Source organism: Montipora foliosa, chromosome 5 (genome assembly GCF_036669935.1).
Source record: "Montipora foliosa isolate CH-2021 chromosome 5, ASM3666993v2, whole genome shotgun sequence".
NCBI lineage: Eukaryota > Metazoa > Cnidaria > Anthozoa > Scleractinia > Acroporidae > Montipora > Montipora foliosa.
Genome location: NC_090873.1, coordinates 31,409,419 through 31,426,918, shown reverse-complemented (window position 1 = coordinate 31,426,918; position 17,500 = coordinate 31,409,419). Strand labels below are relative to the sequence as shown.

Below are 17,500 nucleotides of genomic sequence, written 5' to 3'. Positions count from 1 at the left end.
TCTCATCACGTGCTTCATATGACAGAATATACGAAGTGTAACCACCTTCGACCGTTTGTAAGTAAAAGTCGACTGAACTTTCGACGTCATCATAATTGATAGACACTTACCACTTTGCTTGAAAGGTGCAACATTCCATTGGTCACGTCTCGTGCGATCATCACTTTATCGGTTTCGGTAAAACTCGCTTTTTTATTTTCAACATTGACGTATGGATTTGCACGATTTTCCTTCAGACGATCCAACAAACAACCGTTCTCCGCTAGGCGCACAACTACCAGTATCGGCTCTATTTAGAATAAAAACACCAAAGTCAATAATTAGCAACTTTTAAGACAAACGAAAGACTAAGCAATTAGTCTGAGATTGTCAATGATATGTTTAACGTTAACATTCATCACTTAAGATACATTCAAAGTGAGAAGACAAAAATTTGCGCGAGCGTGCTAAAAGGACGCCAGTAATTCACAGTTAGGATGCAACTCTTTACAACCTCCAATTTCATTGAATACCTTTAGGACGTTGCTCTATTATGCTTAACGTCATGGACTATTGTTTCTTTTGTATTCTTCTTTGTGTCCATTGTTTTCTGAAACAATCCCGAAAGTCCCTGCGAGAGCTAAATAGTGGCTGTGTTTTCACGAGCGGTTTTTCAGGTCGCTCAGCAAGTGACAACCGAAAATTCTGTGAAAGCAGTTCCTTTATCAACTTGCTTGAAGTTAAGTAACCCAGCAAATTAAAAAAATTCTCATTCTTTCGGCCAATGAGGAGTCGCTTGCTTTTATTGAAATGGGAAATGCACTAGGAGTGCTATTTTTATTATTTTTATGACTGTATTGGCACATGCTCTCTTCTCATTTAATCTTACCCATGAGAACACGTATCATTTTTAAGTTGCTTAAGAAAGTCTGCAAACAAACCACTTTCAAGAATTTTAAGCGAAACAACGTTGTGCGAAGCGGAATGAGTCCTATTTAGCACTTCCCTCTTGTTCATTACTGTATTTATTGTAGAAAAGTGGCCCCTGTAATTGAGGAAACTTATCATAAACTTAAAAAGCACGTGGCACAAAGTTAGCCAGTCAGAATTAAGAGCGAAACCGATAGTCCATTTCCGAATTGCAAGTTTGAGAGCGAGTTTCGGTGGGAAACCATTGTTTTTTTCAAGCAAATCAAACTCATTTTTGTTTAAAAGTTGTGCATCAAGACTCGCTCTGAAACAGAGGAAAACTGCAGTTCCGAAATGTGCTAACTTATAAATTTCTCGCATCCACTTACACGCGCTTATCACCGACTTCATGAATTTGCCTTGCGTTTGATCGACAGGTTTAAAGGGAACCTCCTCTCCAACAAAAAAATAACTCAAACCCATAGAGAATATAGTTTACAATCAGTTTTCAAAAATAGCACTTGTATTTCAAATTAATGAATTTTAGAATCGCCGATTTTTGTTTTCAAATTTCCCGGGAGCCGCCATCCTAAATATCTAAGACTAAACAAAAGCTCTTATGTCTGAGGAAGTAACCGTAACACGTGGCGGCGCCCATGAATAAGCGATTCTAAAATTCTTTTTTTCCTCTTACGAACACTATTTTGAGAAAATTACAAACAATGATTCCGAAGTTTAAAGATTATCTTAAGAAGGACTGAAGGTTTCCTTTAATTGTCCTTTTCTTACCCAATTGTCAGTGTTATTAAAGCATTGATTTTGCGCCCTTAATCCGCGTCAAAATAGAAGATTTGTGTAAGTGTTTGCCTGCCTAGCTTTTAGTTTGTGCAGTAAACTAAAGATGGCTCTGAGAACAACTTCTTACCTCCTGCCGTACATGCCCCCAAAAGACTGACAATATTAGGATGTTCACCAACTGTCACCATAATGTTCAGTTCGTTTATGAGGTCTCGTCTTTCTAGCTCTGTGGCACCCTCTATCATTCAAATGAAAGGAGGTTGTTAGCGCAAAACCAGAACATGGCACTCCATAAAGATTGGTGTGACTTCATATCGCTTATCCATATTTGTGTTGTTCTTTTTGCCCAGGAATCCCTGGTTTTTATTCAGTACAAAGTGCGTATTCTCGGTTCACCTTGTTTTGTAAAGCTATTTCTCGGTCCGCTCATGCAATGTATGTTTTTAGTAGCCTTCTGCTGTCGGCGTGTTCAGTAATTTGGAAAGAACAAATTTAAGGTAGTTGCGATACTTAGTTCTAAGCCTCCAGATGATCACTCATCAGATTGATTGGTGATAGTCATCATCAATTTTCACGTTAAAAATTACTCATGGGCTCCAGGGTGCTCCAGGATCCAGGAGGAGGGGGGTGCACCACCAAGGAATGGTGACCTTTTTTTTTTACTTCCGGAATACCAGTTTTTATTAGAGTCGGGGTGGGGTGGCGGGAGTTGGGGGGGGGGGGTGGGGCGGAGGAATCGGCCCCTGGGCTCCTGCTCTTGGCCAATATCTAAGCTTTAGCCCAAGTTAAAAAAGTTTGTATGGAGATAAGGTTCAAGTGATATGAGCTCCAAAGGGAGGAAGCTCTACCTTTAAGCTTCTTTACTGCACAAGCTATGGCTCCCTTTTCATTCTTCAGCTCTCCTTTATAAACTTCTCCAAAAGCCCCCTGTCCTAACTTCACTTCGAGTTGAATATGCAATCTTGGAAACTCGCGCCAACCTCCTTTCAAAGGCAACTCTATCTAAAAAGTAAAAAAGTATGTGGGTGTTTTACAACAAATAATTAATGTACTTGGATATGTATTCCTAAACAGCTACTAATTGCATCCGCCCCCTTATTGTATAGCGATTATTATACAGCAGTACAGCTAGTACACGATCGACTGAATCACAGCAAATTAGCGATCGGCAAGACTACCGGCTTTAACGAAGTAGCTATAGTCGTCGCTGACTATATAACGGCTATACCCTCGCCAACAAAATCGGCCATATATCGCCTCCAATCGGCTACATAATCGGCTATCTGATAGACCATATAATCGATACATAACCGGCTCCACAATCGACTTCACATTCACTACAAAATCGCTTACGTAATCGCGGACACTATATAATCTGCTACATGAGTAATAATTCATCATTTCTGCGGTTTCACCAAATTTCAGGATACTCTTATGTTATGTTTTTTCCGGAATCCGTCAATTATTAAAAACAGAATGATGACAACTAACTAAACCTTCAACCACATCTGGACTCACATTTTTCTGAATTCCAGATGGTCATTACATATTCTTGGAATTGGAGACCTGTTAATTCCTTTCATAGTTAAGATATGGAGATGGTTTCGAAATTTGACAAGTTTCTTTGTTCTACGTTTTTGTTCGCTTTTTCGGCCCTGACCATGCACAAACCACACCCTCTTTCTAAAGCAAAGCCCATTAAAATGCCCCTGTAATAAAAAAAATCAGTTCCTTTTTTTCTTTAGCGAATGTGAGAGAATGTTTTAACACATATTAAATAAAAAAGGTGTTACAATTGAACCCACTGGGAACTCGGAAAAATCCGAGATGGGATTCGAACACACGATCCTCCGTGGTTTTCTTCAGATTTTGAAAGTTTGTTTTCTTAACACCTGACTTGCAAAATTTTGAGCTTTGTTTTTTTATCCAAAGGCCGTTTACTTTGAGTGTAACTCTTGGATTTGTTATTTAATAGTAATAGCAGCAGTCTCACTAGCAACCTTTGTGGCTTTCCTAATGGTGTTTTTATTAGAATCCGCCTTACAAAAAGGGGTTCCTCTCCACTAACTAGAACATTCACTGGTCAGCAGGTATTCTGCGGGGGGGAATTATGTGTGTGTGGATGGTGAGTTGTTCTTCATGGTCCGCCATTACTCACGTTCAAAACTGACCGATTAGACTTCAGAGGGTTAGATCCAGGGAAAAGTGACGTCAAAGGCTCACTTGCTTAAAATTTCAACGTGTGAATGCGGCTTATTATAAATGCAAAACGCAAGTTTGAAAGTCTGAAAGCCCAAAGCTCCCGTGCTGCATATGAATTCTGCGGCGTACACACGCACTGAGTTCTGAAACTAGTGAGCCTTTGACGTCATTTTCTCCTCGAACCAGCTCTCTCAAGAACTGAAGTTAGTAATGGAGTCTTTTTGAAATCAAGGCTTGAAACTCTGGTCCCTTAGTATTTAAATAACACAGTTTTGAAATCCAAAAAAAGAAAATAATTGATTTTTTGGTCACAGGGGCATTTTAAAAGTTGCGATTAAATTATTCAAAACTCAATTGTGAACTGAGGACAAAATATTCCACATGGTCATTCATGGTCAAGTTAACATGAAGTGCGATGTCACTGTTCACGCTTTGTAGTCTCCAGAGTTTCAGAACCAGTCCATCTTTTGCGTTTCACTAAAATTCAAGATGCTCTCATTTTAGGTGTTTTTTTTTTCGGAAAGAAGGATTGTTTAGGCTGTGAGAAGTACATCAAATATGAAAAACGGAATGATTATTTGATGACTAGCTGAAAATCCAATCCCATCTCTAATTCCAGTTGTTCATTATATAGTCACAAAATATAATATTATTTGGATTATAATATTCATTAATATAATTAATTACAATTAATAATGATAATTATGATTATTAGAATTACATTAGTTATTATAAATAATTGATATTTCAAGTCGGAGACCTCTTGATGCCTTACCAACCTCAATCTGAGACTTGTCTTCAACATTAGATTTACAAGGTGGTCCAAACTTAATGCAGACAATCGTGATGAAAAGAATAGCTAAGCCAAATGGCAACACGATAGTCACCATCAATTTCAGAAGGAATTTATCTGTAGAGAGAAAAAAAATACAGCGGTTAGTTGTTCGATCTGTGAGGTGAGTGTTAGAATTGAATTATGCATACATTAACATATTTTATTATAAATGGTAGGAACAAGTAACGTGTAAAGAGGCTCTGTAAGGATGAACATTGCTTTACTTGAGATGAGGTTTTTCATGTTCGATTGCTTGAATATTTTTTGAAGTTCAGAGTGTAGAAATTCGTGAATACCGAACTGGAGGAGCCTGAGTGTATCGTTATGCAACGAGAAACTGTGAAGAGATTGCTTATTTGTCGCGACTGAAAATAAACACATAAAGAGGAACTATCTAGGAACTAATGTAAGGATAGGAATTTAAAGATAGAAAACTGAAATAAAAGGATTCACACGTACTGAAATCGTTGTTTCGAAATTAGTCAGTTGAACCAGCGGTATTTTCTGCTATAGTATGCTCAGTCTTCTTTTCAACTGTGCCGTAAGACAACAGAAAACACATGGACAAACGTTCCAGGTACTGTAGACACAGTAAAATATCCATTTATTTATCATCTCACCTCAGTTGCTCTAAGAGTGGATAGCGCTATCCAACGAATAAATCACAATCTTCTGCATGAAAAACCCAATTGGTTTTGCTAATATTTATCCCCTGAAAAGCGTTGTCCACCTTTTAAACAACTAAGGCGTGTAGTTAAGCATTGCTTAAACTTGAAAATTCCAATAAGACAGTTCAAAGTGTAATTTACTGTACAAAAGCTTTCAAAAAGGTAGTTTGTTCAATTCGATTTTACATTCAGCCACAGTATGATACGGCTTCGTCTGTCAAATTGGTTTGTTTTCCATTGTTAACTTTCAAAGTATAACTTTTGAGCAATTTTTTGAGAGACCGCCATGTCAAACGCATGCATAAAAGGTTACTAGGATTCGGATTTCGCGCTTCTTTTGGCCATGAAATTCATGCAAATGTCGGATCAGAAATATTTTCGTAGATTTTCGGAACTCACGTGCAATTTCGTGTGCATATTGCACGCGAAAAAGTACCCGGAGAACATGCAGCCATTCTTGTCGCTCATACAATAGATCGTATCGCCGTGGTCGTAGTTGCCGAGTTGAGCTCTTTATTAAGGCGTTAAGGTCTTCGATTAAAAGGCCATTGAAAGAATAGCATTTAATGAGAGTTTTCATTTTTCGTTTTCATTCCTTTCTCCTTCTCCTCACGGCAACTCTGAGACGTGAAATGGCTGAATCCCACGTTGTACAGAATACGAAAGCACCAAAATACAAATCTTACTTTTCTTTTTTGGCGTCAACACCGCCTCTGTGGCTGTGTTTTCACGAGCGGTTTTTCGGGTTGCTTAGCGAGTGACAACCGGAAATCGCGTGAAAACAGTTGCTTTTCCAACTTGCTTAAAGTTAAGAGAGTGGGCAAATTTCAATAGAATTCTCATTTAATTTAAGCCACCAAATAAAGCAGCTGCAGCATAGGCGAGTTGGCAATTACTTTCGGCCAATGAGGAGTCGCTTGCGGTTATTCAAATCGGAAATGCAACAGGCGTGCTCTCCTCATTTAATGTTTGATACCCATGAAAACAGGTATCATTTTGAAGTCGCTTAACGAAGACTGCAAACAAGCCATTTTCAGGAATGTTAAGCGATACAGGGATGTCGAGAAAATACGGCCTGTATTCCCTGAAGAGTTCGGCTACTTTGTAAAGGTTACTGTATCTCAGCTGAAAAGTTTCTTTCTCCTTGGGCATGTATGACATGTGTTTTCCTTTTGGTTAGTTTTGTAATTTAAGTTAAAATCCTTCTTTTCTCATAAACATTATTTTTGTTTTCTGCTGATCACAGGCCATTTAAGCCCCTGGCTTTGACTTTACCAATGTATACTTTCTAATGTATGATGTGCAATACTAATAAAATAAGTAATAAGTAATTATCAAACTGGAATAACGACCAAATTAATTCTTTGAAAAACGTGAATTTCGCGATGAAGTTTATTATTTCCCTTCGAATCATATTGTAATTAGATTCCAAGGAATCTGATTGAGCAATGGACCCACTTGAGATTTAATGTTTTATCTTGATTATTAGCCTGTTTGTCAAGCCATTTAGACAAATAAAGTCATGGCGCACGGAGTTGATTTTGGGGCCACCGCAAACAATAGACCATTTTGCGATACGGCGGTCATCTTGGGTCTTTTTGTTTCGATGGATACGTTATGGGATGTTAAGGGGTCAAATGTCTTCATGTCGTGGTATAAAATTTGGGTTTGCTTTTATAATTTTGAAACCAGTTTGTTGATTGAAACCTTTGTTATACAGGATGTAGAGAAAAAAAGTCAAATTAATCTCGGTTCGGAAAAGGTTTGAAACAGTTTGTCCCCTGGGTATCCCGTAATACATCCATCAAAGCAGTAGACTCCAAGATAACCGTTAAAAAAGGTTTATTGCCTTAAATAGGTGGCAAAGCATACAGTCTAAGTATATACCCAGCCACGTCGCCTCGTAACCGTGGCCTTACCAAAATAGGGACCTTAAGCAAGGATGAAAAAAAAGAGGCAGCAGCAAGATGCAAGTCGACTTACCTGGTAGTGTGGTTTGTTTCAACAGAATGGCACTTGATCTTCCATACTTGTTGTTGCTCGACAGTCGCATAGTATACTCTGTGGCGGGTTCGAGATCTTTGACATTTATCCTTGTCTTTTTATAGGGTAAAGTCTCTAGAACTGTGAAGCTAGCGGCCGTTTCTTTCTTTCGCTCAATAGTGAAGTTGTCTATCTGGTAATATACGCCATATTTAGGCTGTTGCCAGGTCAATACGAAATACCATTTCTGGACATCTGCTGCTCTTACGTTTTCAGGAGGCTGTGGTTTTTCTTTTCAAAGAGGAAAGAAATCGTACCAGAAGCAAATTCAGAACAATTTCTTGTTGTATACAAACAAATTAGGCCATCCTCCGCCCTAACTGAGTTTACAAAAAGTAACTATATTCTCGAGCTATGCGAGCCATACGTGCAACGCACGTTAAATCAGTTTTACTAGTTTAGCTTTAGAATATTAAATCTTAAGTCTAAAATGACATTAGGGTTAGGTATCGATTAAATTCAACTTATGACTCACATAGCTCGCTGGTTAGTACTGGGTTCCTACTCGTATGCGGGAGTCGTAAGCAAAAACTCGTACTTTCTAAATCTCCCTCCCATCAAATATTGCATGAATTATCTGTTATAGGGTGTGTTCACATGTCGTCACGACGGCCATGTTCGAGGAGTAAAATATTCCTTTTGGAATTGAGCTCCATTAATATGAAAATTTTCCTTTTGTTTTAGTATGCATATATGGCTGCTGCATGGTCATATGAACAAAAACACTCTATTGCCTCTTTACCAGCATTTTATTCGTATATTTGTTTCGATAGGAACACAACTAATTAAATGTTGAAATTTGTACTGTCTCAATAATTTAATTGATTCCTTGACTAACTTACAAATATAAAAAAAATTGACCTAGCCTGTTTCAACACCCACCTACGACAAATATGGAGGTAATTCCTAGGACTTTTGCCGGACGAAGCCCTTCGATCAAGCGACCAACAGCTCCAGATTTTGTCGTTGTATTGGCATTTATAATGACTAAGATTAATAAATCCGCCTGTAAATCATCGCTTCTAAGAAATAAATACAATAAACACTCATTACCTACTTTACTTTCAAATTTGTCCAGGATTACACGATAATCAGGTACGCGTTCTAAATAACAAACATTACGAAGTGTCCCAGCCCTTTTTCACAACTTTACATCACATATTTCAAGAAAGTATGGCAATAAACATTACAAAATGTCATTCAACAACCCTACTTCAGAAATCAATCAGGAAGCAGCTCATTTCAACCTATAATTCCATTGGATCCCTTTAGGACGCTTTTTTCTATTGTCTTTTGCGTCATGGTCCATTGTTTCTTTTGTATCGTTCTTTGTTTCCATTGTTTTCTGAAGCAATCCCGAGAGTCGTTCCGAGAGCTCCGTGGCGGTCCTCAGAAACAGACCTTTCAGTGAGGAGGGAGTTAATATGACAACGTTAGCCTCCCGTGTTGAGGATCTCCACAAAAATTTACATCTGTTCATTTGACGTTACTGTTTTGCAGTGGAAGGCAAAAGTAAAACGCACGTCTAACCGCAGAAAATCTATTATTCTACGCATTAAATAGACTTGTGTGGTACTTGTTTCCGTTGTCGTCATCCCTGCCATGTTCCCTAATATGGTCATCATTATTATTACGAACATCATCGTCAAAAGAGATAGGCGATCCTACAGATCGCCACGAACTCACGTAAGCCAGGAGATCAATACGTGTGATAAAAAAATTAGAGTTTTCTTTAACATCAGTTTCGTTCACGGTGCACTTGCTACTCGTGTGGGCACAAGTGATGTTTTGAAAGTTCTCAGAATTGCCTGAGCCGTAAGCAAGTCCAATTTGAGAACTTTCAAAACATCACGAGTGTCCATAAATCACGAAATACACGAGCAAGTTCATACGATTTTTTATTTATTATTTACTGAAATACTCTCTTGCTGTGTTTCCATAGCAACTTCCACAATGAACTCTATATCCTATTTATGCAGTCGTCACTGAATAAAAGCGATATTCTCTTGCGTCTATAATAGGTGATATTATCCAATGACGTTATTTTTAGTTTGTTTTACCATTTCCCTAACTCCGTTTTCTTAATAGGTCCATTACCTGAAATTCTTCATTCTGAGGCTATATACCTTCAAGTCAGAGGAATTATTAAATTCAGCGTTTATCTAAAAAGGAAAAGAATATTTAACATCATGCAGTAGCCTCATTTGAAGGCCATTAATCTATCTTGCCAAGAGAAAATGAGGGGACAGAGAGGGAGGCTCCCGGTCCAGCCCTTGGGATATGTCATGTCCACGAAAGTTATTTTTAGACGAGCGGAAGTCTTCCGAGACGTCCGCATGCAGGCCAACCTCGGTCCGATGTTTGAAAGAAAATAAATATTCATCAGCCTTCGACTTGCGCCGTCATTTTCTCTTTTCACTAAGAACCTGAGAGATTCTTACATCTTTAATGAATTTGTTTCCCTAGCTCGTGACAAAATTAGGCTAGAAAAATATATTTCTTGTACGACTAGTTGCGAAAGAGAGTTCAGTACAAAATGGTCTGTTTTTTCGTCTCTTTTAAATACGGAATGAAACTCTGTTGTACTCAACTGATTGCGCTCTAAAGTTTTTATAGTATGAGGTTTCTTTTTTGTTAGTTTTAAGTTGTAGTGTTTGTTAGTGTTGCAGATTGTCTTTTGTGAATGTTAACTGCACGTGTGTATGTTCAATAAAGTTGGAATTAAAAAAAAAAAAAAAAAAAAAAGAACCTGAGAGAGAGGCAAGACTGCATGCGGACGTCTCGGAAGACAGACTTCCGCTAGAACAAAGACTTCCGCTCGTGTAAAAATAACTTTCGTGGACATAACATATCCCGGCCAACGCCCTGAGCCTCCCTCTCTGTCCCCTCATTTTCTCTTGATCTTGCTTTGTGCCATGTGATCATAGGTTTTCATGTTTCGTGCAGTTGTTATAGTTCTAAAAAAAATTTCAAGCAATTTGTAACGTGATGATTTCTGTAACATCGAAACAAGCTTTACAATTTAAAAAATGTTGTTCATATTTTAAAAATCTTGCCAAGTTAAGTAAAAAGCTAAAAAACATGGTGATAGAAAGGCTTTGTACCAAGTGTCGATTTTTCGTAGTGTTTTTAATACGCTTTGTGATTTTCCCGGTCTGAGCAGCGTCTGCATCTCTTGGCTTTTCTGTATGATTGGCCCATATTTTAAACATTGTAGAGTACAATGATTGGCCTTTATATTGTGGAGGTTTTTTTAAAAAATGTGTTATATCATCCTCTTGATGTTGTACTTCAATTTCACAAACGAACTGCTGTTGTTTCTGTTTTGTACATCATCCCTGAATTTCTCGTCCAGCTCAACATGAAGTGTTATATCAACAGTGACGAGACCTGCAAAGAAAAGAAAGAGTTTAATTAAGTGATGATTAAGATTTGATGCTTAGGGTACCTAGCATTCAAAAGGAACATTTAAAATAACATTTTGTAATGAACATGACGACTTAAATGACGACTCGCAATTTCTTTTGAAATATAAATAGTTTTCAATATAATAACGGTTACTTTTGAAAATGTATGTTGCCACATAGAAAACGTCAAGTTAGATTTCATAAAATGCATGACTTTACCATGTTTATCACCGCTTTATGTTTTGTTTTTCTTATAAAGCTAAGATCTATTGTTTGAGTCATACCACATGGCGGCCATGACGTAACCTGTAACTGACCACTACCATTTTTGCGTTGGTCGAATGCGTCTTGTCAAGCCAAAGTACAAGGAAAGGTTACGTTTATACAAACGTTGGCCGTCTATCACTTATATTTTAAACAGAGTTAACTGAATAGAGTGTAATGGGCCCACACAAGGACAGAGAAAAACTCTGACCATTGTGGGAATTGAACCCACGACCTTCGGGTTAGATCTCCGCCGCTCTACCGTTCATATGGGATATAAAACTAGCACTTCACATTACACTCTACTCAGTTAACTCTGGTCAAGCCAAAGGTCTGGTTAAAGCAGTCAGTCGTAATGGGTAATATTGTTGATACACGAAATCGTATCTAATACAAGAGTGGTCTTCAAAGGAGTTGTATAAATTACTAACTACTTACAATAAAGCATACATATTTAAGTAAAAAATAATAATAAGTAGAATAAGAACTAAATAAAAAAAATAATGCGCTTTCTGTGTATGTTTATTTTATGAAATAACTCATAACAGTTTACGGATCTTTCCCAGATTTTGCAGGAATAAAAGTAGTGTTTGACTTGTAGAAGGGGGAGCCTCAATTGTTTTTAAACAGCCACCGATAATTGAAGGTATATCGTGAGTTGGTTTTGGAAACTGACCCGTTGCAACGAGATCGTTAGATCAGTTTCTTGATCGGGTAGTTTGCGCCGAAATTTCTTTGTCCAAACATTAGGATGACCCGAGATGGATCTGTTTACGTTACGAATGGCTAGTTATTGTGATTGGCCGAGGCAATTAATTACTTATTTTGGAAAAGGATTCAAAGAAGACACATCAAGCGAAAATTCTCATTAGAATATAGACTCACCGGATTGGAATGTTTCTATGATGATAGCCGTGCTTCCTGCTCCATGACCGATGGCGTTAAACCCGTTCACTTCTATTTTGTATTTTGTCTGTGGAGTAAGATTCGTCAAAGATATTTCTGTGACAATGCTTGAAACATTCACTTGATCGTACAATGGTGATCCAAGGCGCTGGTATTTAACGCGATAACCAAGCAGAGGTTCCTTGCCAGAAGGTAAAGAGGTAGGAATTGCTTCCCATGACAAGTAAATAGTCGTGGCATTGAGAGCGAAGCCGTCTGGTAATGTTGGAATCTTCCTGGGCACTAATGAATGAAAATTAAAGATAAAAGTACTTTCTTTGTTCACTTCAGGGTAATAAGCAAATGCTTTGGAGAAATGGATGATGTCTATTTATGCATCTCACGTTAAAGTTACCCAACTGAATTTAAAAAGATCTTGAATTGACTAAAAACACCTTTTTTATGAAGATAGGACGTTGAGTGGTCTACACGCAGTTGCTAAAATTACAAAACTTAGAAAAAATAGGGTTAAATTTGGTCAATTTTAATACACGATTTGATACAAATGTTTAAGCTTTTGCTCTAGTGTCGACTTAATTTATATAATTATCTGTTTTAACTTCGGTCCTGTCATCCCAAATCTGCAGTTTTTCATGGAATGAGAGATCAATATTCGTACTGATACAAAACCTTCTTCTTACTAACAATAGCTAGACTGCACAAGTGAATAAATATACTTTTCTTAAAGTCCTTCTCAGGCGAAATAATTGTGTATTGAGTTTCCCCAATAAAGATAGTGTTTAATAAAGCTCGGTAAAAACTTGAGTTTTTGCTTTTATCATTAAGAAGTGGAATTTGGTTAATTTGGCGCTTTGGTGATCAGAGACAGAGACTTGCGCACTGCTACATTTGACAGCATGCCACAATCTATTTTAGGGTCGGTAGTCAAAAGGAACATTTATCCCCCGGGCTCACCTCCGAAAAAAATAGAATGCAAAATCGCAGGTTAAAAGGAATTAAGGCTGTGCGTTATTTTTATGAAGAGATCAGACGGAAAAAAAAATTTGGTTCCTGAGTGTAACACTTCTGCTGTCGTTAGTACTTCACCTTTTTGTCGTCTCAAAGCTTTTTACACCGTTTTGATTACTATAATGACTTTCATTCTACCTCTTGGTGGACATTGCGAGATGTTGCAGTATTCCCAACGCAAATTGGGGTCAGTTGTGTAGCACCATGGTCCATCCGGGGCACTTCCATCTGGGTTACGACACATGTTATTGGAGTCATTCTGACTCTTATCAACATCTTCAGGTATCCTCCAATGACGGTGAGGGCATTGTGCAGTCCACCGCTGACAAGAACGACCAGACCGAGTGACGTTAACATTGCCACGATAGCCAACGCCGATACCATGATAACAATCTAAAGATCAAAGGAGATCTATAATTAATATTTATTCGATAGTTACTCGGGGATACTCGGGAAAAATCCGAGTGCTCCTTTGTAGGAATCGAACCTAAGTAAGACCTTCCGATCACTAGTTTATGAGCTACCATTGAGCTATTGGAAACTGTCGGAAGCGAGGCCGTTAAACTACGTTCAGGTGGCAGTGACTGTCCCTCTATATTGTCGAGTTTGTGCATTTCCGTTATATTATGCAGCAAATGGCAAACGTTAAGAGATACTGAGGACCGTGGTTATGAATAGGTGATGATAGATTCTCCGAAAATATGGCAGGCATACGAGAAAAACATCCAAGTTTTCCAGAACAGGATTCGAGCCCATTGCGTTCGATTACAAGTTTCTGTAACACCTAGCTATAGAAGACACGTGGGAGCCAGGGAAGGGGTGGGGGGCGTTAAGCCATTAATTTGTGTGACCGATACGTCTTGCATACCGTTAGGAACGAAATTGTAGAAAGGTGTCCTCATTCTTCATTTATCAAACAATATACATGCACCATTCTGTGCCTCAATGACATTATCCTTTTAAATTAGTATCTTACATATGATCAATGCCATTCTTAACTTAGGGTCTCTCAGCCCTCTCAGTAACTACCCTGCTCTCAATATAGAAGGTTTCTTAATGCACTGGTCCTTTATTTGTCAATGCAGTTGTATTAGTGACCTGGTGTGCTGGTCCGGTAGTGGCAAAAACAAGGTTCAGGTATTGCCCATTTTACAGTTTCTATGTCTAGACTGGAAGAGGCCTGTTCCAGTCTAGACATCGAAACTGTAAAGAGGACAATACCTGAACCTAGGCATGCTTTAATTCAGAACACAGTTGCTAAAAGGAGTGGATGGCGCTATCGAACTCGTTAGTCGCTATCTAGTGGATAGATGGCACTTCATGGGATGTATATAAATTAAAGGGACTGTACACATGTGTGAGATTTCAGTTTTCTGAGAAACCATGAAGGCATCCAGCAATTTTTACGCGAGAATATCAGACTTTCGTGTTGTGACAGATTGGAATGAAAGTTAAACGTCCGTCGTGCAAGCTTTCACTTTCTACACCGTCGTCATTGGCTGAAGGTGCAAGACTGACGTTAGACAACAAACCACAGTGAGCTTTCGAGGGCATAAAAATTTTTTGTAACGTTTCCTACATACCTGTACTTCTGGTGTCGTCATCTGCGAATGAAAAAATATGAATATTTAATTTAGTGTTTTAGGAAAGCGTAACAATGAAGACTGATGATATTAGGCATAAACCGTGACGAAAGACTCGAAACACTTTCTGCCCGGGGGGGGGGAAGAGAATCCCATATAAAAAGGGGAGGGATGCTCGTTTGGGGTGTAAATTTCGGATTTTGGTCTCCCTTAGGGTGTTCTGGGCGATACGCAATCATATTTAGCCGTGAAGGTCTCCTTCAGGGTTAAGCGCGAAGAAATATAAAAGTGAGTGTATATTTACACTTTTATATTTTTTCCCGTAGGTGAAAGTATTAGGTGATAATTTCTTTGCCATCATTGAAAGTCACTGTATTTTTTCTTTCTCTGTGTTTTAACCCTTTGGCTACTAGAGATTTGGCCGAAAAACACGTTTTGAAGCTAGTTGAGGGGTTTTTTGGTTACTGTCGTGCTGTTTAAGAGCTAAATCTCCCTACAAACCCGTTTCCAGGTTATACACTCCGCGGCCTTTTCAGCCAGGTGCTGACAAAGTTCGGGCATACGCAGAAAGCAAAATTTCGACATAGTTTTTGGGTTTAAAAGTAGCACAACACTTTCGACTTTCACGTTTCGCTTTCTCTCCTTCCCTCTCATTTCGCTTTCCTTGCCTCATTTTTTTTTCAACTTGCTGGGCATTTGGTAGGCTTTATTTTGGTGGAAAGAGTTTCTGAGAAACCTTTCATCATCTTAGAATTAGGTGCTCAGAAAGGTAGGTGGGTAATGGAGCAAGCTTTTTAATGGAGATTTTCAGGTCAGTGTTACATGGTTTTTTTGGCCATTTCTCCAGTTTCCTTGATGAATTGTGCTCATCCTGGTCTAGTTTGAGAGATCTCTTCTCCCTGCACAAGTTAGTGGACAAAGCTGTTCCTGACCGTTAAAAGTGATGACGTCACAAGGGGTAGATGGGACCGTGGATAAAGCTGGACGTATTTTGCCAGATAGTAATCAAAGGGTTAATATGGTCTCTTTTAGAGGTCGAAAAAAGGCTGGGCCACGCCCAAATTGGTCTCCTTTAGGACTTTAATTTAAAATTTCCGACGAACATCCCTCCCCTTTTTATATGGGAGTCCCTCCCCCCCCGGGGGACTTTCCGCTTTTTCTTCATTCTCAATACCTGTCGGCCTGACATTTCATTGAAATCGTGAGGCAAATTTACGCACCAATAACTATGGAAAGCCATAACTTTCTTATACATTCTTATGTAATCTTTATTCTTTTCATTTAAGTTTTGTCTTGAGGTGTCGTTTTGTCATTATGTGGTGAGGTGTTGTCATTATGTGACGAGCTTTGACGGTTACGTGGTATGTTTCCATCATGATGTGTTGAGGTCTTCCTTTGACGTGCTGTGTTTACATTTTATCTGGTTAGGTTCTTTTATGACAGTTGCGCAACATAGCATAATGGAAACACAACACGTACAATCAAACCTGGTCACATTATGATGGAAACACAACAAGTAGAACAAGTAACCTTCAAACCACGTCACATAATTGCAACATCTCACCACCAAATAACAAAACCACACCACACAGTAATCTATTACAAAACTCCAAAATATCAAGATCCGAAAAAACTTCAAGACCAAAAGGATAAAGATTACGTAAGAAAGTTATGGCTCCTTTCATAGAACCCAATTGTTGTAATACATATAACTTATTCCAGTTTGTTAATTAATTTCCAAAGCGTAGAATAGAAATGTACAATCCGTTTGCATAGCTCCTGCAACAATGTTGGGGCCGCATAAGCAAGTTACATGTCATAGTTTCCTTGGAGATAGTACAGAATTAACACGTCCTCATAGGTCCTCATAATGCAGTGCGTGGCAAGTGCCAACATTGTTCAGAGTTACTGGATACCTTTGAACACCACTGTCAACACCGTCCTACAAAGTTCGGCAATCATTACTAAAACCTGCTGCTGGCACAGCTAACAGCATCCAACAACTGCCCTTCAGTATTGGAACAATATTGTTTGCAGTTGTTGGATCCGTTTGCAGACCACAGCCAACCTCTTCCATGCTCTGCCAAATCAAGCATTCTAGGACTGTCATTGTCAGCCGGCAGTCGTTGAGTTCGTCCGCATACTGCCTTCGTAGTGCAGTGCCTTGTCAACCGTGTCGCTCTTTCTAATACAGGCTGTACCTCGCTTCCTTTTTTTTTTTTTTTTTTTTGCTGTGATAATGAAATCACGTACCTGGTAATGAACTGGATTGGTAGCATTCCGGTCCGTTCCCTCCACTGGCAACGGGGTAGGTAGAGCAATTTATCATTCCAAGATCAAAATATGGCGCTGTTTTTGCTACGTTCCCGACAGATTCGAGTTCTCTTTTGCACAGAACGTCCATCAAATAGGTGCAGCTCCTTTGACAAATCCTTCGCTTTCGAGGCTTTTCTAGAGTCGTATCGCATGATGGAAAATGATAACGACAGTACAAATCTATCAATGGTGGACCGCATTTTTCCCCAATGTCGAACAACCCATAGAAACTCTCAAGTGACTTTATTTGGATTTCGCCATATTTTATTGTCCCTTGATCACCAAATACATACAAGCTTGTTATTATGCCTTTGCAGAATCCGTTCAGAGTGTATTCGTAGAAGATGCATGAGTTGTTTCTTGAAAACGCACTGACGGCAGGTACGGCTTGTATGCACCTTCAGAAAGAAGAGGTTTTACTATTAAAAGAATATTATCAACCCTTCAAAAGTTATGGCTTAGATAACTGAACTACGGAAATAGAACCAATGTTGCAGGTGACCTGTTCTCAACGTGGAGGCAAGGATGGAACCAAGGTTGCCGGTGAACTTACCTCGACAAAGACCTCATTGCTCTTCTTAT

The 17,500-nt window shown here is 38.7% G+C and overlaps 1 protein-coding gene and 1 long non-coding RNA gene across 2 annotated transcripts in view; one reads left to right on the top strand and one right to left on the bottom strand.

The window, feature by feature from the left end:
- The window catches only part of LOC138003961 (uncharacterized), a 49,717-nt gene extending 39,036 nt beyond the window's left edge, over positions 1-10,681 (top strand). Inside the window, exon 4 of the long non-coding RNA XR_011123706.1 lies at positions 9,523-10,681. This is a non-coding gene — a long non-coding RNA (uncharacterized lncRNA). The remainder of the gene's footprint in view (positions 1-9,522) is intronic.
- Positions 1-17,500, bottom strand: part of LOC138003958 (muscle, skeletal receptor tyrosine protein kinase-like) — a 45,493-nt gene that overhangs the window by 7,102 nt on the left and 20,891 nt on the right. Inside the window, exons 5-12 of the mRNA XM_068850290.1 lie at positions 16,856-17,316; positions 14,603-14,623; positions 13,158-13,412; positions 7,375-7,665; positions 4,668-4,798; positions 2,535-2,688; positions 1,814-1,924; positions 111-289 (exon numbers count right to left, since the gene is read on the bottom strand). Of these exons, the coding sequence (XP_068706391.1) occupies positions 111-289; positions 1,814-1,924; positions 2,535-2,688; positions 4,668-4,798; positions 7,375-7,665; positions 13,158-13,412; positions 14,603-14,623; positions 16,856-17,316 (1,603 nt within the window). The remainder of the gene's footprint in view (positions 1-110; positions 290-1,813; positions 1,925-2,534; positions 2,689-4,667; positions 4,799-7,374; positions 7,666-13,157; positions 13,413-14,602; positions 14,624-16,855; positions 17,317-17,500) is intronic.